This window comes from Physeter macrocephalus, chromosome 11 (genome assembly GCF_002837175.3).
Source record: "Physeter macrocephalus isolate SW-GA chromosome 11, ASM283717v5, whole genome shotgun sequence".
NCBI classification, from domain to species: domain Eukaryota; kingdom Metazoa; phylum Chordata; class Mammalia; order Artiodactyla; family Physeteridae; genus Physeter; species Physeter macrocephalus.
The window spans coordinates 177,676,164-177,703,613 of NC_041224.1; the positions used below are offsets into that span (position 1 = coordinate 177,676,164).

Consider the following 27,450-nt stretch of genomic DNA (forward strand, 5'->3'; position numbering starts at 1 on the left):
AACCCGTGTCCCCTGCATCGGCAGGCGGACTCTCAACCACTGCGCCTCCAGGGAAGCCCTCAGCTAATTTTTAAATAGCATTGTTCTTGCCTAAGAATCCATTAACTCTTATACTTATTTACACACATGATAAACATTAAAATGTTAAGTACACATTTAATAAGCAAAGTTAAAATCATAATAAATAATCATTTGAATTTGGGGCATGTTGCCTCTTCAGTGAATTTCAGACACCCTCTGCCATGAATTCCCTGTAATCATGACTTCAACCCATGGAATCTGTGTCTGGGTGTCATCTATAAGGGCTGCTGGAAGGATTTTAGCACAAATTTTGTAAGCACTTCAGCAAGGCTTCAGTTTGTATTTTAAGGAATCAGAGAAGGAGCTAGTAGAATTTGACAAATAGAACAACTCAAAACTGGCTTCCACGTACTTATTTACCAAATCTGTGGTCATTGTCATGTCTTATCCAAAACTTCTTTTAACTTTTCTGATGTCTGTTTTTATATAGCATTGTGTATCCATGCGCAATGATCTGAAACTCATTACATTGCGTTCTTCCATTTTTATCATGAGTGCTACCATTTTTCAGAAAATATTTTGATAACATCAAATTTTAAATATTTATGCTATTTTCCATTAAAATCCTATACTTGAAAGGAGGTAACAGGAACAATGGAAATCAGACTCCTATTCTGTAAATGCAGAGGGAACAGGGTCTTCATCTTTTTTTTTTTTTTTTTTTACTGTTAAATGATCTTTAAAAGTTATTTGAAATTAGTAGTAAATCATTTGTTCCTCCCCTCTAGTGGATTAACTGTGTATTTCAGTTTCTGGCCTTGAAATTGAATCAGAACCTTAGAGCCAGAGAAAATGTCATCGCTATCTGAACCATCCCTTTGCATTTACAAGTGGAGAAGTCTGGAGAGGCCGAGGGACTGTCTGTGGACGCCCAGCTACTTAGAGACAAGTCCAGCCTAGAACCTAGTTCACCCGTCTACGGGGTACATTGCTAGTCCTTTTCTTGATAAACCTGCTGATTATTCTGTGATGCTTTCTTCTGTTAAGGAAGAGAAAAATTAACATAGTTGAGAGGGTTTTGAACTAATCATAACAATTCTAAATTTTCGTTTGTGTACAATCGATTTCCTGTGGGGCCCAAGGATGTTAAGCTCTTAATGCCGTTGGTGGCGACCATCGTGATGAATTGAACCACACTTGCTCCTTAGTAACAATACAGACTTTGCAAGAACAACCCTTAAATGGGACTCCATTTTCTCAGTCATTTTTCGTTTTTAAAACTCAGACGCATTCGATATACAAATGAGAATATCACTCCCTGTGGTATAGTTATCAATAACGGGCTCTTCAAAAGTTAAAGCTCGGTAGACCTCTCCTAAAGTTAAGTTGGCCCCGGGAGCCACGACCTCTGGGAGAGATTGGGAGTGTTTTATTTATATTAAAAGGCAGAGTCCTCAAATGCATTAAAAAAAATTTTTTTTTTGACAACAGTAAAGTAATCTCATAATTTCAAGGTAAAGATCAATTTGTAGACTCGGCACGGTGGGTGACTCTGCATTGTTCCCTAAGCAGCAGTTGCCCCCAAACGTGCGCATCTGGGATTCCGTGACGCTGAATACGCTTCATGTCATCGGAATGGGGTTTTTTGACCGAGCGGTCACCTGCATCGCATTCTCAAAATCCGTAAGTGTGAGCCCCGTGGGGATTGCAGCCTTTGTCCACAGGGAGGCGAGAATCAGCTCAGGGTGAAGAGGGAGAGAGTTAACACGCCCGGAACTGCCCACGTGTGCGTACAGATTTGGACTCTGAAACCTCCCGCGTCCCGGGTCCCCTCATTCAGGGGTCGCATGCTCCCCCCCGGTGACACACGCTCCCAATCAGACGTCTCCGCGGTGATGAGAAGAGGCCCTGCGGCCACGCTGTCTTCAGGCTCCTGGAGCAGTCTTGCCTGCTCTGGCCTTGAATTTCCCCTGCCTGTCTGTGCCGTCCCCAGCCGGCCTGGCTCGCTGCCTGGCCATAAGCAGGGGCTGGACGGACCTCGTGGTCTCCCAGGCTTCCTCAGGATGTGCCCGTTCAACGGAGCCACCCTTTAAAGCACTTGTTCAGCCAGTTCAGAAACACGCGTGCGTTCACATCGACACACCGCGCGCCTCACCCCCGGCGCCCCCGCCCCTTGTACGGCCTTGCGGTAACCTGGTCCTCGCTCAGCACGGACCTGGGCCCTGGAGCCGCAGCTGCCTTCTCCTCCAGGGCGGGGGCTCTGCAGCCCCGAGGAGGCCGGTTCCACCAGAACCAGCGGTGAAGCGCACCCCCGACCCCGCCCTCCCGCTCCTGTCCCGGTCGCCCCGCGTTCCCCTGCTCGCACTGTCTGTCTGCCCAAGTCATAAGCGGGGCTCGACGGTGGTGGGTAAATATTCTTTAACGAAGACGTAGCGGACTCTTTATTAAAAATAGAATTATGTTCCTTTTTAATCACTCTCGATCTAGTTTATTCTCACATGTGGTCTTCCTGTGAATACCGTTTTTTTTTTCCAGAACGGAGGAAGCAACCTCTGCGCCGTGGATGACTCCAATGACCACGTGCTGTCCGCGTGGGACTGGCAGAACGAAGAGAGACTGGCGGGTGTCAAGGTCTCTCCCCAAAAGCCTCATGTTGGGCTACGTTGTCCTCTTCCCACGTGGAACCTTCCCCTGCTGGCTCCCGGCCGGCTTTCCGTGTCTCGGCGGGCTGTGGGCTCCGGCCCCGCCGCGGCCCCCAGGCAGGACCCCTTCACCGAGAAGCCCTCGGGCCCCCCCCCCCATTCCCAAGGCCTGATAGGGTTTCTTCTCATCACAGCGTCTGTAAGGGTTTTCCTTCCTCCTTGTACAATCAGCACCCTTTTCATTCGCTCCATCGCTCATTTGCCCGCGTTCTCTCCGTCATCCACAGGTGCCGAGTGTCCCCTTTGCACACACGTGTCGAGGAGACACTGGCGCGATGGTGACAAGTGAGCTGTGCCTGCGGCCCAGCGGGAGGGCCAGGCAGGGAGCAGGGGGAGGGGGAGGGCAGCACAGCCAGCACGGGGCTTGTCCCGAGCCGAGTGGACTCGGGAATGGGGTCCTCCCAGTGGGGCTCTTCCTGCAGTGGGACCCACTGGACTTTCCTCATGTCAGTGTACTTTCCTTAAGCTTTCTTATGCTTTCCTCCTGTTAAAACCGTGATTGGATCTATTTCCGTAGAACGGACTTCAGATTTCTCACCCCGGCATCCATTAACCTTAGGTCACCCGACTTCCCTCAGATCAGCATCACCACTGGATCCCTTCACCTGCCTCACATTAGGAGCGCCATTGGATCACCTCACTTACATCACTTTCTCGTTTGTGTGTGGGATGCAGACCCTGTATTCTAATAAGGCATTAAATAGCTATTTTTATGCTATAGCTGTGCCTTCTAATAGTCTGCTCAAGTATCTAAGTTCTTTTGCCATGTCGCTGGCTTGGAAGCAGTCAGAGCAGGTTATTGTCCAGGTTTAAGAATGTATAACTGTGGGCTTCCCTGGTGGCGCGGCGGTTGAGAGCCCGCCTGCCGATGCAGGGGTCGCGGGTTCGTGCCCCGGTCCGGGAAGATCCCGCGTGCCGCGGAGCGGCTGGGCCCGTGAGCCATGGCCGCTGAGCCTGCGCGTCCGGGGCCTGTGCTCCGCAACGGGAGAGGCCACAGCAGTGAGAGGCCCGGGTACCGCAAAAAAAAAAAAAAAAAAGAATGTATAACTGAATTATCAAGGAGAAGGAGCCATCAGGGTCAGATTCGTGGGACCAGGGTGCAAGTCGTGGAAATCCAGATAGCAGGGTGAGGGTGGTGAAGTGTCACCCAAAGAGCCAGATCCCCACTGGATTCCAGGCTTGGTCGCCAACCCACCGGCAGAGTCCTGGGAGATCAGAATCAGGGGGGACCCCCCAGACAAACAGGGCAGCCAAAGTGGGCCGGGAGCGATGGAGCCGAATAAAGTCCAGCCTCCGGGGCCCTTGCAGTCACTAGATGGCGAGGAACCTGCGATTCTTAATTCCCCGGCCGCCCCTTCAGCCAGAGCTCACTGTGTGCCTGCTCTGTCCCAGTTCCTGTGAGTCCCCGTACAGAAGGACGACTTCGCGGCCCCATCCTCAGGGCTCAGTGCAGTGGGGGAGACAGACGAGGAGGAGAGGGGTCAGCACGCACAGACACGGGTTCAGTGATTACAGAAGATGAATTCAATGGGAGAAAATATCAAGAGGCCTAGTGCTTACCTTGATGAATTATTTGTGGTTCAGATTTTATTTATTTTCTTAAGTGTCTTAAGAGACTTGAGACATCTGATTCTCCTGTTTTGCACAAAGTGTTCTAATGAAGCTGTATTTGCTGCGGATTTCCACCCCACGGACACGAATATAATTGTTACCTGTGGAAAATCCCATCTCTACTTTTGGACACTAGAAGGGAGCTCCCTTATTAAGAAGCAAGGATTATTCGAGGTAACGTGAAATCTGTCGTTTTATTTTTCACCGATGGTACTTGCGGTCACCTAGCTTTTAAGGAAGCTTTGAGGCATCCCAGTGCTAGAATTTGTTTTAATTGGCAAATGCGGGGGTGTCGTGATAAAGACTGGAGATCCCTGGCAGAGTTGGGGAGCCCCTCGTGTCTCGTGGATAACACTGGTGATGCTGAGAAGGAAGGATCAACACAGGGAGAAGCACCAGGAAAGGATGCCCAGGGGCCGGGGCCCTCGCTGAGGCCTGCTGGCTGCAAAGAGCAAGGAAGAAGGCGCCCAGGAGACCTCAGTGGCACTCTGCAGAGAGCGATGGGCAGTCTCTGTGCCATTTAGTCCAGCATCTGCGGGCCTCGTGAGAGCACCGGGAGGGCACCTGCTGCCCTGTGGGCCCAGAGGCTGAGTTAGAGGATGCCAGGCCCATCCTTCAGGCCGTAGTCGCGGCAACACGGCCCCTTAGCCTCTCCAACACCCTCCTCTGCTCGAACTGCCTTCAACCTGATAAGTACCAGAAATCTCTTTATTTTAGACCAGATAATCTCAGGGCATAAGTTACGTAATGGTGGATGGGAATGAAAGGCACACAGTGTGGTAGCAGAAGCTGACACTATCCAGCTTGGGGTGACTGTGCTTCTCGATGGTATTAATACGAACAAAAGGATGTCTTGATTGTATATATGTATTCTTTTTAAATATTCTGCAGAAGCAAGAAAAGCCAAAGTTTGTCCTCTGTGTGACTTTTTCTGAAAATGGTGACACCATCACCGGAGATTCAAGTGGCAACATCCTGGTATGGGGAAAAGGTAACAAGTGATTCCTCCCAAAGCAGACATTTCTGGGTGATGTTATAAGTATGAAGCCAAACGTGGCTCCTGTAAGAATTGTCTGTTAATATCATTTCCGGGTTTACTGTTCGATTCCAAGGTACATAGGCACATACATGCATGTGTGCGGGTGTAACTTGGAACCAAAAAACTGGGACTGAGGAAGATGAGACTAGTAGGCTGTGGACTTCTGTCGCTCTAAAAGGCTCTTTAAGCCCAAGACATTATAATGGAATTAATAGCTTATTTAGGAGATCTGATAACAACTTATAATGATGAAGTCATCAAAGACTGTTTATTTAGCTCTACAGTATTTAACTTCTCTGGTCCACATGGTGCTTGGCAGACGTTGATTGAGTACTGTGTCTGAGGCAGCGTGCTAGATGCTGAGCATACGTTATGAGTCAGGTGGGCATATCCCCGCCGTCAGTGGGCAAACAGTGTGGTAAGGAGGTCTCCTTACTCAGAAACATTTACTTGGTCAAGTTCAATGAGCATTTATTTATTTACTTTAAATATTTATTTATTTACTTACTTATTATTTATTTTGGCTGCGCTGGGTCTTAGTTGCGGCATGCAGGATCTAGTTCCCCGACCAGGGATCAAACCCGGGTCCCCTGCATTGGGAGCTCGGCGTCTTAACCCCCGGGACCACCAGGGAAGTTCGTTAGTGAGCACTTATGAGTGCTTACCGTGTGCCAGGAAAAAAGGGAAAATGCACCATGCCTGTCCTCAAGGATCTTAGTATTTGAGTTCGGGGTGAAGGTGAAAACAGACCCATCAGTGTAATTTCAGATTAATATGGTGACCTTTGTAGTATCCCTGCTACTCTGGGTGCCATGGACTCTATGTATACAACAGTTCATTCCACCCTTAGAACAATCCAGTGGGATAAGCAGTAGCCCCATTACACCAAGGGGGAGGCTGAGACAGAGCAGTTAAGTCACTTGTCCAGAGACACACAGCTCATTTCTCAACCACATGTAGTCTGGCTGTACTCTTCACACACTATGCTTCGTGTTAGCATGTTTTCCTTAATTATTTTTTTCTTAGTTTATTTTATTGAAGTATAGTTGATTTACAACATGTTAATTTCTGCTGTATGGCAAGGAGATTCAGTTATACATATACATGTATATCCTTTTTCATATTCTTTTCCATTATGGTTTATCACAGGATATTGGATATAGTTCCCTGTGCTCTACAGTAGGACCTTGTTGTTTACCCATCCTATATATAAGAGTTTGCATCTGCTATTCCCAAACTCCCAGTCCGTCCCTCCCCCCAACCCCCTCCCCCTGTTTTCCTTAATTATAAAGTAATTCAGTTCGTGCTTGTCTGGTGCTCTGGGAACTTCTAGAAAGTGGATCCTTTATAGATTCGCACTGCAATGATGTTCTAACCGACAGTATCGCGTTTTAAAACAAAAATGAAATGAGATGGGTAGAGGTGAGCCTTTGACGATGTCCTCAGCTTGGTCTTGCTGTGTTTAGGTACAAATCGAATAAGCTACGCAGTTCAAGGGGCCCACGAGGGTGGTATTTTTGCACTTTGTATGCTGAGGGACGGCACGCTGGTGTCGGGAGGAGGGAAGGACCGGAAGCTCATTTCTTGGGATGGAAACTACCAGAAACTTCAGAAAACCGAGGTAAGACAGCAAGTCATGCTATTGACATTCGTTTTGAACGTTAAACTGTTATACTGACCAGTTTCCTTGTTAGTTTGAAATCTTCAGCTTACCGTTTTGAGAATTGTTCAGAGAGAATTTTCCTAAACGGGGTAGTATTTTACTAAAATCACGAAGGCAGTTTAAGTACTAAAAGGGAATTCGGTTTCTAGAATGTGAGGTGGTCGCGTTTCACATCTAGAATATTTTTATCAAAGACCCAATCGCACTTTTCCAAGGGAACATTTATCCACATTTTGATTGATCGTTCAAACATTTCTTCTCTCTTCACTTTAATTTCCATCGTGTTACTTTGGAGACATTTTCACTCTGAACTAGTGTTTACTGAGTGTTTACGTTGTGCGTGGCTGAGTGCCAGCACCATCTCTGGAGCTCTGACCCCCTTTGGCATCTCTTTCACCTCCTTATTACCTGGTTGGCAGACCCGGACTCCAACGGGAGCCAGCGGCAGGAAATTCAGTATTCCTTCTACACACTCACTGAATTTTCTCTCCCCCAGGCCCTGGGAAATTATGAGCAGACAGATATCAAGGTCAGCATCCATCCGAAGGTTGAGTTTCTTCCTCTCTAGCATAGCATGGACACCCTGTAGAACTTTTCCAACTTCTAAGTCGGACGCACACAGCACAGTCACATCAGAGAGCAGCGTGGCATGGTGCTCTGACAGTCTGAGAATTTGGTTTTGTTGACTCCTGCTCTTCGTAAAGGAAGGCCTTCATCTGAGTTTTGGAAATCACCTTCCTTTCATGGAGACTTTAATTGCGGTAGCGTTTTTTATAATAAGATTCGACCCGCATTTGATGAACCCAAGTTACATTATAATCATAACAGATACTCCAAAGTCTCGCCTAGTTTTATAGAAGACACTCATCACTTTTAGGCACCTATAACTCCTCTTCATCAGCATAGATTGTTATCAACTTTCCTCAGATCTGTGCTAGCAGAGCGCGCTGGAAGTCGACAGCTTGTATGAGAGCAGGCTGCGCCTCCCCACGCCAGCGCCGCCGTGCCGGGAGCCCACCCCAGGGTTTCACTGCGATTTTTTGTTCTTTCTATAAAGTGCAAGAACCTCTGTTTATTTTATCATAGCAAATTGTTCCTGGCTGGTGTATTTTGAAATTATTTTTATTAACACTTAGATAGTCATACACGTTTGCCCACATGAGCAGTGGATTTCAAAACTAAATGAAGTTGCCGAAGAATTTATCCTTTTAAGTTATGGAAAATGTTCAGGAACCCTTATTCCAGCATGTTACATATTCTTTACTCTCCAAACTTTACCTGGTTCTGCTATCAGAAGTCATAACAAGTAAAGAGTAAACTACTCAGCTGTATTTCTTATTTTTATATTTTGTCAAGAAAAAAAATGTTTTATTCTTTGTTTTTTAAACAACCCTACTGGGCTTCCCTGGTGGCGCAGTGGTTAAGAATCCGCCTGCCAATGCAGGGGACGTGGGTTCGAGCCCTGGTCCGGGAGGATTCCCACATGCCGTGGAGCAACTAAGCCCGTGCGCCACGGCTACTGAGCCTGCGCTCTAGAGCCCGCGAGCCACAACTCCTGAGCCCACGTGCCACAACTACTGAGCCCGTGAGCCACAACTGGTGAAGCTCGCGCGCCTAGAGCCCGTGCTCCACAGCAAGAGAAGCCACAGCGAGAAGCGCACGCACCGCAACGAAGAGTAGCCCTCGCACACCTCAACTAGAGAAAGCCCGTACGCAGCAATGAAGACCCAATGCAACCAAAAATAAATAAATAAATAAATTTATAAAAAAGAAAAAAAACCTTAACTATTGCTGTGTTTTTTAGGCATATTAAATGTTTGGAGTTTAAATGTAAGATTTGGGATCATTCACTCAAATACTTTCTCTCTCTCCATAGCACGTGTGTGTGTGTATGTCATTGTGATAGGAGCTATCATTATGATAAATAAACAAGTATTTTGAATGATGGAGCCAAGAATTTAATGACATTTGAAATCTTTTCAATGCAGATTCCCGAACAGTTTGGTCCCATACGGACAGTGGCTGAGGGGAAAGGCGACGTGATCTTGATAGGCACGACCAGAAACTTTGTCCTACAGGGCACACTGTCCGGAGACTTCACACCCATCACTCAGGTACGCGCCAGCTCAGCAAGCCCGCCAAACACGTTCATTCTGTGCAGTAGTAGAACATAAGACAGAGCTACAAGGAGGAGATTTTTTCCCGTGTTTTATACCAATATCACCTTCCTCGGCTTCAGTCAGCGAGGAAGAAAAACAGATGGGAGAAATTCCAGAGTGTGCAGTAAGCCACGGTTCACGGCCCTGCAGGGCTCCTGAGCGTTGGCTGTAACATTTCAGAGAGCTTCTGTTTGTCTCGGTTCTTTGTAGGGTCACACTGATGAGCTCTGGGGACTGGCCATCCATGCCTCAAAACCTCAGTTCTTGACCTGCGGGCACGACAGGCACGCCACCCTGTGGGACGCTGTTGGTCACCGGCCCGTCTGGGACAAAATAATAGAGGTAGACATGCATGTTATATTCCATCTTTCTTATAAAAATTCCTCTGGAACATGTTGATTTTTTTTTTTGCACGAGATTAATAGTGATATAAATTCATCCCAAAGCAAATGTCACTTACTTTATCTCCTTCAAATTGCACTGCTTTAAACATTGCCTCAAGTGGTCTCATCCGTGTCATTCGGAAGTTTGCTGTTGCATTTTTGGACAGCAAGTGAGCCATTCCAAGTTGGTTGCTGGGTTTCCCGAGTGCAATCTCTTCTGGCTTAAAGGCTGAAAAACCCTCGTTATGAGCCTGCATCCTATTTACAGAGTACCTTTTGAATGAGAATTTATTAACTATTCTAACAGCGTACAGTTTAATTTATCTCCGCACTTTGAGTCTGATGGTAGAGGTGAAGTTTAAAGTCAGCATGTCTGTGACCTTTGCAAAAGGAGCTTCAGTTGTACGTCAGAGTGCTGAAGTATCCTTTCTACATACCACACAGCAGTGTCTGCATTTATCGAGCACTGTTGGCATACCAAGCATCGTACATGTATTAGCCTTAATCCTTGCAGCAGCCTTGCAGGTCGAAGTTTTTTACCCTGATTTTATTGATTAGGAAATTGAAGCTTAGGTAGGTCAGTAGCTCACCAAGGTCCCTGAATCCATGATGGAGCCAGTGTTCACCCCCAGCTCAGTCTGACTCCCAAAGTCAGGGCCTTCCACCACATCATACCGTAGGGAGTGAAATACACCTCCCATCTTGCTTGCGCCCTTAACGACACATCCAGCCCCAGGCAAGGGGTTGCCCCTCTGTAGACCCCACACGTCCTCCTTTCAGCCCCCGCAGGGTTGCCAGCATTTCCTGACGTGCTGGGTCCATGTTTCGGCCCTCCTGCCCTTCGCTTTTTTTAATAAATAAATTTATTTATTTATTTAATTTTGGCCGCGTTGGGTCTTCGTTGCTGCACGCGGGCTTTCTCTAGTTGTGGCGAGCGGGGGCTACTCTTCGTTGCGGTGCGTGGGCTTCTCATTGCGGTGGCTTCTCTTGTTGCAGAGCACGGGCTCTAGGCGCGCGGGCTTCAGTAGTTGTGGCACACGGGCTCAGTAGTTGTGGCACACGGGCTTAGTTGTTCTGCGACATGTGGGATCTTCCCGGACCAGGGCTCGAACCCATGTCCCCTGCATTCTTAACCACTGCACCAGCAGGGAAGCCCCTGCCCTTCGCTTTTGGAGAAGGTCTGTGAGAGACTGGAGCTGGCTGGTCGCTGGGGGAGCTGATCACTGAGATGACAGGCCTGGTGGTGACACTGCCACCAGAGGGAAGAGCGGGAGTGGCCCAGGTGGCAGGGCATAGCTACAGGAAGTGGCGTCCCATGTCGTGACTGTCCCCTGGTGGGGGCTTGGAGGACCAGATGGAATGGCGAATACATGAAGGGCTGGTGCAGAGCTGGCAGCCACTGATGCAGCAGGGACAGTGATGGTCCAGGAGAGCAGCCTTCCCTGCGGCCTCGGTCTACACGGCAGTCTGGCCGAAAGCAATGCCAGTTACTCCATCACCAGCCTGGCATCAGGGCACGGGCACCAAACCGGAGCCCAAAAAGATCTGCAGTTCCGTAGCTTCTTTACCCACTGGCCACTAGACAGAAACACTCAAGTGTCTTCATCTCAAAAATGTTATGAGCCTCAAATCAACTAGGCAGTAAAGCTTCAAGTGCACGTGATTTCTCTCTGTGTGTCAGTGGAGGCCCTGAGCTTAGTCACAGCTCCCGCTTTGGAAAAGCATCGCAGTAATGTCATCAGTCCCTGAAGAGTTTCTCTCTGGTCTCTCTCTTTTTCTTCGGTTTCTCCAGTGGTATCTCAGTGCCTCCTTCCATTTCCATTTCCAGTGCTACTATTTTCTTGGTCTTCCTGTGATTAATCTCTTCTCACTTCGGTCCGTACTGAGCACTCCTACCAAGTGATCTAAAACATAGATTCGATCACGTCATTCTTTTTAGTGAACGGAAAAAGTTATTCTCACTGTGTTTTTCCTAGGGATCACAGTCCTTGACATGGCAGTGCAGTCCACATTACTAGTACCCTCCATACGCTTTCCCGTTCCCTACCCTGTAAACCCACTGACTCTACCTGCCGTTCCTCAAATACGCCCCAAACTGTGTTGCTTCTACCTCCTTGACCATATTGTTGTCCCCTTAACACTCGATCCAAAAAAGGTACTGGTGTGTCCACGTCCGCCTTCACCTATACCGGAAGGCCCGAGTCAAAGGCTTCCAGCACCGGGGTGCCTCGGCCCAGCTTCCCCGTCTGACTTCCCCTAACGCTCCCCCTCCGGCTCCTTTTACCTCTCTCATCAGTCTTGTTCCATCTTGTTAGGAACAAACACGTACATGTCCCACTAGAGCCAAACCTGGAATGTGCCCTGCTCATCTTGAGATCCGTCTAGGGCTACCGTGGTGTCTTGCGCCCAGTGGGGGGCGTTTACCCAGTATCGACCTGATGGCACTGGGCGCAGGGGTCGTAATTCCAGACAGATCGAGCACAAGCTTCCCATTCAGCATGGGGGTCAACTGAAGGAACTTCCAAGACTTGGAGGAAGAGCGTGTCTTTGTTGATCTGTCATCTGATTAGTGTAGCTGTGAAAGGATATAAGACAGAAAGAGAAAAATTATTAAGAGGATAAAAATTTAGTATTATTGCAACATGACCTTCATTAAAGGAGGAAAATGTTTTCCTCTCTGGAGAGACGAGAGATTTTTTAAGTGGGGCCACGTAGCCCTAAGGGATTACAGCTGTGGCTGTGTGTGTTTTACGTGACCGCGCTGTGTCTGGCCATCCGTTTACACTTCCTTTACGACGTTTTAGGGTCCAGCCCAGTCCTCTGGTTTTCATCCTTCAGGGTCTGTGGTCGCAGTCGGAACACTGACCGGGAGGTAAGTGTGCGTCAGCTCGGCTTGTGCTTTCAGAGTTCACGGGAAAGAGGCTTGTTGTCTGCGTTTCCCCGGCGACGGGCACGGGGTGGCTCTTGGCTGCCTCTCTCAGCTCCTAATGACTTGCCGGGAGTTAAGTCCGGGCTCGAAAGTGAAACCTGAGGCAGTGGCCCTTCACGTTTTGGACTCTGGGAAAACCCGAGGGAAGCTGTGGACCCCTCTCCCAGAAGAGGCCCCAGCTCCACGCACGCGGGATGCTGGGGCTTCTCAACTGTGCGATGGGGCAACAAAGCACTTCAAAGCACTGCGAATTTTAAATGCTTTTTCTTGCTGCCCTGTCAGACTTACAGAAACTGCCCAGATCCTGAGCCTCATGTTTGATTCAGCCAACACTTATTTGCCAAAGCGCCTCCGATATGCCAGGCACTAGCTCTGCCCCTGAATCGCAGCTTCACCACTTATAGCCGCAGTGTGTCTTCGAGCCAGTTACATAACCTCTCTGAGTTTGTTTCTTCCTCCGTAAATTGTGACGATATATCTGCCTGGCCGTACACTGATGACTGAGGGAGACAGTGGATGAAGCAGCTCCTGGGGTTGCCTGGCAGGCGATTTCGGTGGTTATTATTATATCATTGTTCCATAAGATTCGATTATACTTTTATATTGTTTGTCATAGTATCTACACGCATCAGAGCTTAATTCATATACCGTTGGTGATCCCCTCCTCTCTAAAGGGCGTACCACTTATGGAGAGGGAAGTGGGGAGGGACACTCCCCTACACAGGGGTAGGGGAGTAAGAGGTACAAACTATTGGGTATACAGTAAGCTACAAGGATATATTGTACGCCACGGGGAATATAGCCAATATTTTATAATAACTATAAATGGAGTGTAAGCTTTAAAAATTGTGAATCACTACATTGTACGCTGGTAACTTATAAAATATCGTACAGCAACTATGCTTCAAAAAAAAGGAATACCACTTAGATTCTGTTGCTAGGAACTTAGAATATGTATAAAGAAAGAGTAACCGTTTCTAAGTCATAGGTGGCAACATCTTAAGAGTTGGGCACCTTGTATCCAACAGAATCCTTCGTGAAAATGTTTGCGCGCACACACACACACACACACACGCACACACACACACACACACTCCTTTGACCTCCCTTAGAGACATCTGAAGCTTCCAACTCATCAGGCTCTGATGAACGGCTGCCAGCCAGTTACTGCCGTCAGCTACGTGCTGCCTCTGTGTGGCAGGACAGGGTATGGGACAGTGCCAGCTGCTCAGAATCACACACAGTGTCCTGTAGGAGGCACATGCAACCTAATCCTTCCCCTCCGTTTATGCCTCCCCCACCCCTGGCCCTGGTACCAGGCTTAGCTCTCGATGGGGCAGTTTAACACGATGTTTCAAAGGCACAGCCCAGACAGCCCAGTCTCTCTACTTCTTCTATTCTGAACTCTGTTAAAGTTAAATAGCACAGGGACTTCCCTCGTGGTGCAGTGGTTAAGAATCCGCCTGCCAATGCAGGGGACACGGGTTCGAGCCCTGGTCCGGGAAGATCCCACGTGCGGCGGAGCAACTAAGCCCGTGCGCCACAACTACTGAGCCTGCGCTCTAGAGCCCGCGAGCCACGACTGCTGAGCCCGTGCGCCACAGCTACTGAAGCCCGCATGCCTGTGCAGAGCCTGTGCTCTGCCACAAGAGAAGCCACCACCACGAGAAGCCCGCGCACCACAATGAAGAGAAGCCCCCACTCGCCGCAACTAGAGAAAGCCCACGTGCAGCAACGAAGACCCAACGCGGCCAAAAACAAATAAATAAATTTATATTAAAAAAAAAATTAAATAGCACACATTAAAGGTAAATGGTTATTAAAGATGCAAGGAAGCAAAGCTGAGACGCCAAATCCAGATGTCAGGGGTCAGCCAGTGCCCTTGAGTGGTGCTGATTAGGGCCTTGAGTGGATAGTGACTCTGGCTCGATGGACACGCCGATGGATGTGTGTCATCAAGGTTTGAAACAGCAGCGTCAGGGAGTTCACATTCCTTTTCATCCCTGAAAACACTGGGATCCCACTCACTGCCACTACTTGAGAACATGTGGGCAGGAGAGTTCAATCTTCCCGCCATTTAACAAACATTCACCGAGTACCGTGTCCTGATTAGAGGATTCGGAGCACTTCCGTGTCCATTATAATTTGACTGACTGGACACTGGGCCTGCAAAGTCATTCTGGGCCTTTATTCCCATTTTACAGTTGGGGAAACTGAGCCCAGAGAGGCTAAATTCAAAGGCCAGTCCTCTACTCGCCCTTCTGTCATTCTCTGGGTTATTTCTTTCACCCAGCTGGTTGTACACCAGCATCACAGAAGGTCAGATGCTGGCCCAGCTCTGCTTGCAGCAGCACTGGAGATTGTCCCGGTCCCATCCTCCTATACCCATCCTGCCTTGCCCTGGGCCAGATCTCTGGGTGAGCTTGTGCAGTGGCCCCTTTGCTGCTTCCTCTGGCCACAGGCTGGGGGTAGGTGTTGGTTCATCTTCCCTGCCCAGGGCTTTCTCTCCTTTAATGTGTAAGTGACAAAACTCAAACACCAGGGAACCCTGCCATAGCATCAGTAGCTGAATCATTTCCCATAGTACCCAGTTTGCTGCTCCTATCTTTAGGAAATGCTCATATGTAGGAAATTTTCTTTAAATGAAAGCTGGGAATAAGAATTCTTATTAAGCAAATACAGAGCATTTTTAAGCTCTTAGGTTAATTTGTTTTAATAGCCTTGCTGTGACTGTAATAGTCTTACTTCATTTTCTCCCTAAACAACTGATTTGTACTTTTCCCCATGTTTACAACAGGTGGTTCGTGTTTGACACAGAAACGAAAGACTTGGTCACCGTCCACACGGATGGAAATGAACAGCTGTCTGTAATGCGTTACTCACCAGGTTAGAATACGGTCCATTCACTCTGACAGATTGATGAAGTTCTCTGTAGATGTCTTTAAAGAAAAACATTCACAAGCCCCCTCAAGAGAGAAATTTAAACTATATCTGCACATAATTGTGGCACTTGGGCGTTCTCAGCCTCCCTTCTTTGGGTCACTATGCTTGTGTGGGTTGGTTGGTTTCTTTGTTTCAGCATGTCAAAAAGCACCTTTATTATATTTATAATAGCCTCTCATGCACTCATGCTTTCTTGCCAGGTGCCTTTGGAGCAGTTTACTTGTGTGTTTTTAACTTTTTATTACGGAAAATTTCAAACAGGGACAAAATTGGACAGAATAGCATAATGAGCCCCCTTGTACCCATCACCCAGCTTCAGTAATTATCGACTCTTAGCCATTTTGTTCACCCATAGCCCCACCCACTGCCCCCTCCCATGTTGTTTCTGAAGCCGTTCCCAGACGTCTTGTCCTTTCATCTGTTAATGTTAATAAATAGAGAGATCTGAAAAAGATGAGGACCCTTTTTTAACAGCTTTATTGAGGTGTAATTTACATACAATAATTTACTCTTTATGAAATGTACAATTCAGTGATTCTTAGTTAATTGGTAGAGTTGTGCAACCATCACCACCATCCAGTTTTAGAACCTGCCCATCACCCCCAAAAGTTCCCTCCCTGCCTGTTAGTAATTAATCTCTACTCCCACCCCCAGCCCTAGGCAACATAAATGGCCTTTTCTGAACGTCTCTTATCGATGGAGTCGTACCTCACGTCACCTGTTGCATCTGACTTCTTTTAGTTAAAATCATGTCTGTGAGGTTATTCATGTTATTGTATGTGTATCAGTAGTTTATTCCTTTTTAACTGCTAGATAGTGTCCCATTTTACGGATATGTTGTGTTTGGTTCATCCATTCGTCAGTTAGGGGATATTTGGATTGTTTCTGTGTTTTGGCTATTATGAATAATGCTGCTAGGAACATTGATCATATGTCCACTTTGGTTGGTTTCTTTTTTTTTGGCCACACCTCATGGCTTGTGGGGTCTTAGTTCTCCGATCAGGGATCGAACTCACACCCTCAGCAATGAAAGCTCGGAGGTCTAACCACTGGACTGCCAGGGAAGTCCCCATATGTACATTTTGTACTCATAAGTCTCTTTTACTCCATAGGTGTCCTCTCTCTCTCTCTCTCTCTCTCTCTCTTTCTCTTTCTCTTTCATAGGCGCCCACCCTCTCTCTCTCTCTCTCTCTCTCTCTCTCCCTCTCTCCCTCCACACACACAGAGGCAAACACACGCCACCCTCGCTTGCAGTTCATTTGTTGAACAAGCTGCTCCATTTTTCCCAGAACATTTTCCACACTCTGGATTTTTGTGAGTGCATCTCTGTGGTGCTGCTTAACATGTCCCTCTGACCCCCCTATTTCCTGTAATGTAATTTGGGATCTAGATCCTCTTCCGGCTCTCTGTGTATTGGTCTCCTCTTCCTACAAGAGGCACATGAGGTCTGCTTGTCTCGCTGTCTATGCCATTAGAGCCGTCACTGCTCAGCACTTAGATCCATAAGGGGACTGGTTTTTCTATTTTAGCCTTTCTTCATTTATCAGATATAGTACTTCTATAAAGAGAAACTTCCCTTCGTCTACTTTTTGTTACCCAAATAGTATACTATTTTGTTACCCAGGCACATGGTAGAGTTAACCAAGATAAATGCTTAGTTTCTTTCCCTTTATTTACCAGTTTCCAAGAGAGTGAGTTTGTTCTCTGCTCCCTTTAACAATGATCAGTTGCTGGTGGTGGTGGTTTTGGTGCCATTATGAATTTAAGTGTAATTGGTATGTTTCAGTCTGTGATAATTATGGTACGTGGAACAATTTATCCATTATTGGCCACTTCAGTTTGGCTCCTGAGTCCTTTTGACAGCTTGGGTTCCTGGGATGCTCATGGCTACTGAGTAGGTCATTGTTTCTAAGCCTCATCATTTATGCTTTTGGTTTAGGAAGCACTCTTTCTCTGTGATATGTAGGACCTTCAGCTATGTGAACACTCTTGGAAATAGCAGTTTTAGTCCTTGGAAATACTTGGCCAAGACTGAATTGCCATCACTCTGTAGGAGTCTTCTATTTTATAAGCTGATAGACGGTCGTACCTATCTCATGGTGGGGCTATGTTCTTTTTCTCTAGAGGTAACCTTATAGAAAGAATACCCTTTTTAGACCCTTGCACCCAAAGACTTATAACTTCTCATCCTAATCAGACAACTGCACAGCCACCTTGGTTCGGAACCTGTTCTCCATGTTGAGAAGTACCTTACTTCACTCGACATTTTAAGTGTCATATCTCGTTCTGTTCATCCTGGGCAGTATTTTGCATCCTCCTATGTGCTTCTCATCATTTTCTTAGTTATTTTGAACCTCTGCTGAGTGCAGGAGGGCCTCATCTACAGCTGCCTTTCTAGAAAGCCCTCAGATATCTATTAGCTCCTGCTAACATAGCAGGGTCCTTTCGGGAGTCCATTTCTGTTTCTTGTCAGTTATACTAATGACTTTCCCCTGGAGACCAGAGAGCTCTCACTACCAGTAACTCTGCCTCTCAGGTTTCAGAGTCACTGACTGGAGGCAGTGTGGGGCAGAGGTGATGAGCCTGGGCCAAATCAGGGCAGCCTGCATGTGGATCCAGTGCCCTCTCTTCATTAGCCAGCTGTCCCTTGTCAAATCAGACAAGTTATTGTGGGGCTCAACCAAAAGAGGAGGTGTGAACGTGCTCTCTGAAGAGCAGAGCATTATGCAGATGGCCCGGGTGATATGATGTCATCAGCAGCAATAGCAGTGGTCGTGGCCCCAATTCCTCGGGCTGTGGCCCCCAGTCCCATAGTGTTTTGTTCAGCACTGTATGCCCGGCACCTAGCTGAGAGGAGATGCAACAGAGTACAAAGAGGAGGTAATATATACATAGACAGAATAGATGCTCAGTGAGTATTAGTTGATGCATGAATGCAGACAAACCAACTACAATGCATCTGACTAGATGCAAAGCACACTGTGACCGTCATTATGGGTTTTCTGGTTGCACCTGAGCTTTTTCAGGCACGTGGGCTGTACTGTTGTAGATTACCAGCTGGCTCCTTTTCGGATTCAGGTATTTACAGATTTTAGACACACACACACACACACACACACACACACACACACACACACAATTAGATGCCCAAACACAGGCTGCCACACAGGAAACTGCTGCCAAATCCCAGCCTGCCTTTGCAGCCATCTCCCAGTGGCTCCCTGAGCTGTGCTTTGCTAAGAAGAGAAGACATCAAACTATGAGGGCTTTTTTCTCATTCCTTCAGTCTCATGCATGTTCTGGATGTTGTGCTAGCAGCTAGAGGAAAAGCAAACAATTCTTGAGCTTTATGGGTGGAGCTGACCCCCAGGATGCTGGGAAGGACCAATACACTCCAGCTGCCAGCCTTGACCGTGATAAATGCTGCCTTTGCAGTCAGTGACATAGGCAGTGTCGAGGGAAATAATCAATAAACCAGTCTATAATAGGGGTAGAAAAGAGCTGTCTTGGAGTCAAACTGAGGACTGTTGCCCAGGAGACGGCCTCTCAGATAACTCTGAGGAACTGCCCCAGAGAAGTGTGGTGGTTTTCAGCAGTTTTATGTCTTGTCAGAACAAAGATCATCAAACAAGTCAAGGGTAGATTTCTGCAAGGTTCAAAAAAAACAGATCAACATGTACACAGCGAGTCAGTATGGCACCTGGTGCCTAGGAAGGGAGTCTTATCATTGAAGGAGTAACAGCTTTGGCATCCTAGGAAAGGAGGCATTTGATCCTTATTTTTAACATGGACATTCTTTTTTTTTTTTTAACATCTTTCTTGGAGTATAATTGCTTTACAATGGTGTGTTAGTTTCTGCTTTATAACAAAGTGAATCAGCTGTACATATACATATATCCCCATATCTCCTCCCTCTTGCGTCTCCCTCCCACCCTCCCTATCCCACCCCTCTAGGTGGTCACAAAGCACCGAGCTGATCTCCCTGTGCTATGTGGCTGCTTCCCACTAGCTATCTATTTTACGTTTGGTAGTGTATATATGTCCATGCCACTCTCACTTCGTCCCAGCTTACCCTTCCCCCTCCCCGTGTCCTCAAGTCCATTCTCTACGTCTGTGTCTTTATTCCTGTCCTGCCCCTAGGTTCGAAGATAAACAGATTGCCAACAAACACATGAAAGGATGCTTAGCATCACTAATCATTAGAGAAATGCAAATCAAAACTACAATGAGGTATCACCTCACACCAGTCAGAATGGCCATCATCAAAAAGTCTAGAAACAATAAATGCTGGAGAGTGTGTGGAGAAAAGGGAACCCTCTTGCACTGTTGGTGGGAATGTAAATTAACATGGACATTCTTTACTTCTGGTCAGTGCACCCTTTTCTTTAATGATTAAAGCAGATGTATGTTTGATGTATGTTTGATAAGCCACAAACAGACTGTTTTAGTGTAAAATTCAAGTTAAACCATGTATAAGCCAGAATGACTTCTCCACGTCTCAGTATGTGAAAATTTTTGTGTTAATTGCCTCTTTTGATCATAAATCTTTCAATAGAAAGCATTGATGCTCAAAATGTTTGTCCCTTGATGTCAGGGTGGTTGCTGCCTGCTCTGTGCCCATCATGTCCCTTGGTGCTTGGCCTCTTTTTTGTTGTTTATATATGTATGGAGATTTGCCTAGTTATCCACATTAGGGGGAAACTAAGCAGACATAGTGAACAAGTACGGAGGTATGCTAATTGGGAAATATTTTATAGGCTATATATTTATTCAGTTGTATCAAATTGTCATGCAAACATTGTACATGTGCTTTTAGCAGTAGGCTTAAAGCAAGCAGTGATATATGTCATGAGTAACTTGATGGCTAGGAAAAGAATAATAATACACATTATGAAAATGATAATCATCTGTAAAGCAGAGCAAAACAATTGCCTATTTCTGAGGGGAGCCAACTAAACAGATCATTTAAAGGGTCAGTTTTTCTTCTGTCTTATAACCGTTTTGCCTTTTGGGACATTCTTTCTAGGTGCATCTCAGTTTCTCCAGAGGTGCTGATGTAAGCGCAACAAACAGTATGGGTAATAATAGCACAAACACCACCTTGTTTAGCCGGTAGAGAGCCTAAGGCAGCCGCATTATCTAATGTGACTGGGCTAAGGAATTTAGGGATGTCTGTTGTGCTGCAGTGCTTTTTGCCGTCTCTTTGGCTATTTAACCAATGGTGGCTGACAGATTTCTGATCATCTTTTTTTTTTTTTTTTTTTTTTTTTTTTTGCGGTACGCGGGCCTCTCACTGTTGTGGCCTCTCCCGTTGCGGGGCACAGGCTCCGGACGCGCAGGCTCAGCGGCCCTGGCTCACGGGCCCAGCCGCTCCGTGGCATGTGGGATCCTCCCAGACCGGGGCACGAACCCACGTCTCCTGCATCCTCAGGCAGACTCTCAACCACTGCGCCACCAGGGAAGCCCTGATCATCTTTTTTGTAACAATATGTAAACCATATATTCCTGCACTAGGAATTAAGATTCCCCAAAGAGTTTGCCACCAGGTGTCTTAGTATCTTGCTAACGTGGTTCTCTTGACTCTGTAATGAAGAGACAAAGGAGGTTCATATATGTCCTGACGTACAGACAATGGAGTAACATAATGTCCCAATAAGAGTAAACCTTCTATTTGTCAGCTTTTAAGAAATTGATGTGCCCATCCTTGGGAAGGTGGGTCAATTCCAATACCACCTATGAAGACAAAACCTGGGGGCGCACAGGTGATCCCTCCCAGAGTGCTCTCATTGATAGCCTCATGAATTGGGAGTTTTGTCAAAACAATTTTTTTAATATAAATTTATTTATTTTTATTTATTTATTTTTGGCTGCGTTGGGTCTTCGTTGCTGTGCACAGGCTTTTCTCTAGTTGCGGTGAGTGGGGGCTACTCTTCGTTGAGGTGCACAGGCTTCTCATTGCGGTGGCTTCTCTTGTTGCGGAGCACAGGCTCTAGGCACATGGGCTTCAGTAGTTGTGGCATGCGGGCTCAGTAGTTGTGGCTCGCAGGCTGTTGAGAGCAGGCTCAGTAGTTGTGGCATATGGGCTTAGTTGCTCCGCAGCATGTGGGATCCTCCCGGACCAGGGCTTGAACCTGTGTCCCCTGCATTGGCAGATGGATTCTTAACCATTGCACCACCAGAGAAGCCTGTCAACACAATATTAAACTATGGATCACTTCTCTTGTAGACTTTCTAAAAGTCATTTGCATGGTATTTAATATACAGTAGTTGCTGGCATAATTTACTCGCATTTTTCTCTTCAAGACATTTTTCAGTTAAGTAAGGGACAGATCAAGGGGCCCTAGGGTAAGTTGTACTCGGTCTCTAAGGACTAAGGATAGTATCAGACAAGGGATGGACATATTAATATGTTGAAAAGTTTGAACCTGAAAGATTAGGCCAGAGAGAGGTTAGTCTGGGTGAGTGGTCACATTAGGAAAACCTGAACAGTCAGTGATACGTATTATGAGGGGCTTATATAGGTCTTGTATTGACCAAGAAATTTGATGACAGATCCACCAATTGGTTAGATTTTCCCCCAGTAGTTATACTCTGTGATAACTTTACTAAAGAATTTTTTTTTCCATCCTAAACATTGGGGCAAAAATATAGCTAAAAGTAAAACAGTAACCTTCAATTTTGACAGGGAGACAAACATTTAGTGAACAGTTCAATTGAACTAGTAGGATGGGTCTTCCAGACCTAGTGGATTTGTGGGCCACCTGTCCACTGTTGTTGTCATCTTCTCTACCGGGCTTGATGGTTGTTTTAAGGTGAGTTTGAGGTTAGCAGTCCTCTCTATAGAGCAGTCTGGTGCAGAGGCCCTTTTTAAGGGGGGAATATGAATTCGGGAGTCAATTCCCTTCACTTTCACTGTGCAGAGTACCTGATAAGGGTCCTTCCATCTAGGTTGGAGAGAGAGTTTTTTTTTTAAATGTCTTTTACTGGGCTTCCCTGGTGGCGCAGTGGTTGAGAGTCCGCCTGCCGATGCAGGGGACGCGGGTTCGTGCCCCGGTCCGGGAAGATCCCACATGCCGCGGAGCGGCTGGGCCCGTGAGCCGTGGCCGCTGAGCCTGCGCGTCCGGAGCCTGTGCTCCGCAACGGGAGGGGCCACAACAGTGAGAGGCCCGCGTACCGCAAAAAATAAATAAATAAATAAATAAAAATAAAATAAAATGTCTTTTACAGTATTCATAATCTCCTGGGTGCAGGTCATGGTGCATCTGATCTTCATCCAAAGATAAATAACTGTAATCAGCTTCAGAAACAAGCTTAGAACATCCTGTTAATAATTCAGTTAAACTTTAATGTAACATAGCAACAAAGAAGCATCTTGGATGTAGGTAGTAAATACAGAAACCTCAATATATATAAAACTTCAATATCCACAAAGGTGTATTATTGAAACATAATTTTTCTTTCTAAATTATCCTCATTTTAGCTCATAAATATTTGAAAAACTAACAAAGCAAATAACTCGACCTTGAAATAATCTTAAGGATGAAAAAAAAGAACTTAATCTGATGCCCATCCCCACCCCAAAGTCACGTGTGAGTAAAGAGAAATTTCGTATTTAGTCGTATGGCCAGGATTCAACATGCTGTGCTTTGTTTTAAGTCCAGGGAAGAAAATGCAGGCTTTTAAATAAATATATACAATTTTATATTAAACAAATAGATAATCCTCATTTTTACCAAATATAGTCAAATTAAGACTAAATTGTTTGCAAAATACGTCTGGTTTCAGTAAACTTGGCCTGATTACTTACATAAATGTAATTGATCATGTAGCCTCTTTTAAATTTGGCTTTGCTGGAACTTTTCATAGGGAATCTCAAATTGAACTTTCAAAAGCCCTCTCAAAGCCAGGAAAGCCACACCAAAGACTTGCCATTAGATTCTGCCTGCAATACCTACAGACTTAGGTGAATTCCTCTTTTCTCAAGGTCCAAAATATCTTGAGGTTACTGCACCTGCCAGGAAAGGGCCTTCCTTATTCACCTGGAAAGGCTGCTGGGAACCTAAGAGTTTCCAAATTCTGGAGAGGTCAGGTAGAGAGAAAAGATAAATGCTTCAATTCTGTTTACAAAGGTATAATTTACTAAATTGCTGTAAGTCATAGTTAGCTTAAGGGGAAAGGTTCCCTTATCTGGAAAACAAAGATTAAAAGCCAGTACTATTTCAGATGAAAGTCACAAAAATTATAATCCTATTTATCAGTTCAATCAATCCCATGTATTTAATTTTTGTTCCACTTCAGTCCAGTGTTTCCATCAGTTCTGTTGACCTTGCCTGACGATTGAGGGTGATAGTGACAGTGATAATTTCAAGAAATTTGTGAGGTTTTTGTTAAGGCTTATATGATTTGCCCAGTGACATGCGTGCCTTAGATCACTGGAGATTGTGGAAAGTATATCCCAAGTGGAAAACACAATTTCTAACAGTTTCCTGGTCATTGTGAGGACATTAGCCTTGCAGCAAGAGAAGGCTTTAACCCATCAAACAAAAATGGGGTTTTCCGGGGAGCAGGGAGAGCCAAGCCACCGCCATGGGTTTCCCATAGCCCTGGCTGTTTTAACTCACAGCTGTTGTCTACCCATCTTAATTATCTGATTTAGGAGCAGACCGTTGCCATGTCACAAGCGTCAGGATGGCAAAAGTCTAACAATGGGGGGTTAACTTTTGTAGAAGCAGAAAATTTTTTGTATCTACATCGTTACATAATCTTTACAGATTTTGTTGTTGCCTTTGCCTGAAAGTCAGCTGGAGTATTTCCCTAATACTTGGGTTCAGGCCCTTTAGCGTGAGCCTCAATTTTGATGACAAATAGCGTTTTATGTCGGGACATATAAGATTTCCAAGAATTTCATATAATTTCTGGAACATCTATAATATATACTTATATAGACAGAACATAAAGAAGGCTTAATGTTATCTTTTATTTGACCACGCTTTCCATGTTATTTAACATACCAAATAAACCTAATTAGTTTAATATCTCTCTTTGAGATGCTTCAGGACAAAATCACTTTCTTTTCCCTTAACGGAATGCATTTGCATTCCATATCTTCTTTTACTGAAAACACACATGTTATTTTCCTTGTATACTGAAATACTTCCCTTATTATTTCTAGTAGCATGAATTACATATATAGTATAATTTTTAACCCTTAAAAAACATTAATCTCTAGCAAAAACTAAGAAGCAAACAATTGTGAACTGTTTCTCATATAAACATTTCCCGATTGGCAAACTTATGAAAATTTTCTATAACGTCTAGAAACATACATCTTCTTATAGCATAATTTCTTTTCTCAATGTGGTATAAGATGTGTGTCCAGTAAACTCAAACATCTTTAGTTTTTCTCTAATAAGACAAAGTAGGTAAACTTAGATTTGCTTAGCAATTAATGTTTTAGTATTTTATCTTATTTGGAAATGATCTGTATATTTAATGAATTTCCATAATTTATATTAACCTAGCAAAACTCTAAAGTTTCAAGTTACCAAAATCTGGAGGAAATATTTTTAAGTAAATGTACTATATATAAAACATAATTATTCTTAAAGAGTTTACCTAAAAACTTTTATCTCATGTATCTCTATTTCCCTACTTATGAAAACATCATCATACCAAGTTAATTTTCTTGTTGACAAATTTTGGAACAGAGATAACATGAGCTTATTGACTTTTTTTTAAAGATTTTTTTTTGGCTGCGTCTGGTCTTAGTTGCGGCACGCGGGATCTTCATTGAGGCATTCGGGATCTTTTGTTGTGGCGCGCCGGCTCTTCGTTGTGGTGTGCGGGCTTCTCTCTAGTTGTGGTGTGAGGGGTTTCTTTTCTCTTCTCTAGTCATGGCACGCAGGCTCCAAGGCTCATGGGCTCTGTAGTTTACAGCACACGGGCTCCAGTTGAGGTACACGAGCTCAGCAGTTGTGGCGCACGGGCTTAGTTGCACCGCGGCATGTGGGGTCTTAGTTCCCTGACCAGGGATCGAACCCGCGTCCCCTGCATTGGAAGGCGGATTCTTTACCACTGCACCACCAGGGAAGTCCCTTAATTGACTTTCAATAAACCTAGGTATAATAAAAGTATTATACTTAATATTGATGACTTAAAGACATGTCTGTATTAATCAAACCAACAACTTAAACTTATTTTCATTTATTAAAGATTAATCCTGGATCATATGATACTTTAAAAATGTGAGGGGTTAGTTCCTTGTTATAGTTAGAAATATTTCATTGGTAAGCACTTCTAAGTCAATTAAATAGAGCTCTTTTTCAAATTAATTTTGATAATATCATTTGGAGGTGGAAACATGTTATATTTATAATGTACATACAGACATACACACATGCAGATAGACAGACAGAGATCTCATAGTTTTCCTGCCTGAGTTTTTAAAGGTCTCATTTCCCCTTTTCTGCAGTTGTAGGTTCTACTAGTTGAGCCAAGGCTGTGGTCTCAGGCAATGTGGGCTGTGCTTGCATTTCAAGGACCTGATAAGAGTTATACCTTCAAGTTTGCTTGAATACTTTTCTTCAAGCATAAAAAGGAGTACTTTTATTCCCTCAGGTCAGAATTTTGAAAAAAAAAATGTTTTATCAAGCCAGCTTTCTTTAATTGCACATGCAAAACTCAGTTTTAGAATGTCCAAAGAGTCCCATTCTGGCCATTTTAGAGCTAGATCTTTGCCACAGTTGTAGAAGCCAGCCGGGGAGTTCCAGTGAGTGGCTGGCGTGTCTGGGAGCCGTTAGGCGTTAGAAGCGCTACTTCCTGATTTATTTTAGTTTCATTTTATTATACAGTACAACTCTTTCCAATTTTAAGCCACATTTTTAAAAAAGTCAACCAACCCAGTTTACCCCAAAGTTCCTTCTAGGCCTTTCCTGCTGGAAATTCCTTCCAGGTTTCTTACCTGGAAACTCCATCTAGCTCCCTTGCCTGGAACTTCCCGCTAGGTTCCTTTCACCTAGGAAATGTGCTGGTGCCCCCTTAAGAGTCCAGGTCTTAAGGTATCAGCTCAAATAAAAGTCATGTACTGCCACTTCATACAAGAAGATCCAGACATCAGGGAAAACTCACCAAACCAACCAACTTCAAGAGTGCTGTGCAGCCGGGGGGCTGGGGCTGGGGCTCAAAGTGTCCGCGCTTGCTACCCAGCATCCATCCAAAGTAGACTCCAGCGACTTCTCTGGTGGCCCAGTGGTAAAGAATCCGCCTTCCAGTGTGGGGGACACAGGTTCTATCCCTGGTCAGGGAACCAAGATCCCACATGCCGCGGGGCAACTAGGCCCGTGCGCCACAACTACTGAGCTTGCACACCTCATCTAGAGAGCCCACGTGCTGCAACTACAGAGCCCACGCGCCTTGGCGCTCACACTCCATAACTAGAGAGAACCCCGTGCGCCACAACGAAAGATCCCACGTGCCTCAACTAAAACCCGATGCAGCCAAAAATAAATAAATATCAAAGGCTGGGGGGAGAAAAGAAGACTCCAGGTGACCCCATGTGGGTTTTTCTGATATCCTGCCAACTACACCAGGCAATGTAGATGGAAATAATCAATAAGCCAATCTCTAATAGGCATAGAACGGAGCCAAAGTGAGGACCACAGCCCAGGAGACAGCCTCTCAGAGAATTCTGAGGCACTGCTCCAGAGAAGCATGGTTCCAGCAGTTTTATATCGTGTCAGAACAAAGAACTTCCAACAAGTCAGGGATACATTTCTTCAAGGTTTTAAAAAAAGAACAGAACAGCACATACACAGCAAGTCAGGACAGCACCTGGTGCCTGGAAAAGGAATCTTATCATTGAGGGAGGACCAGCACTGGCATCCCAGGAAGAGAGCCATTTAATCTTTATTTATTTATTTATTTATTATTTTTTTTGCGGTACGCGGGCCTCTCACTGTCGTGGCCTCTCCCGTTGCGGAGCACAGGCTCCGGACGCGCAGG

General features: G+C 45.5%; 1 protein-coding gene across 6 annotated transcripts in view; it reads left to right on the forward strand.

Annotated features, from left to right (window-relative positions):
- EML1 (EMAP like 1) overlaps positions 1-27,450 on the forward strand; it is a 209,129-nt gene that overhangs the window by 170,147 nt on the left and 11,532 nt on the right. For 3 of the 6 annotated variants that reach the window (XM_055088710.1, XM_055088708.1, XM_055088712.1), the window contains exons 11-20: positions 1,594-1,704; positions 2,557-2,652; positions 4,374-4,508; positions 5,226-5,325; positions 6,840-6,994; positions 7,533-7,565; positions 9,025-9,150; positions 9,406-9,537; positions 12,383-12,450; positions 15,305-15,393. In XM_055088710.1, coding sequence (XP_054944685.1) covers positions 1,594-1,704; positions 2,557-2,652; positions 4,374-4,508; positions 5,226-5,325; positions 6,840-6,994; positions 7,533-7,565; positions 9,025-9,150; positions 9,406-9,537; positions 12,383-12,450; positions 15,305-15,393 — 1,045 coding nt within the window. The remainder of the gene's footprint in view (positions 1-1,593; positions 1,705-2,556; positions 2,653-4,373; positions 4,509-5,225; positions 5,326-6,839; positions 6,995-7,532; positions 7,566-9,024; positions 9,151-9,405; positions 9,538-12,382; positions 12,451-15,304; positions 15,394-27,450) is intronic. The other 3 variants (XM_055088709.1, XM_024131049.2, XM_055088711.1) reach the window with 1 other exon arrangement.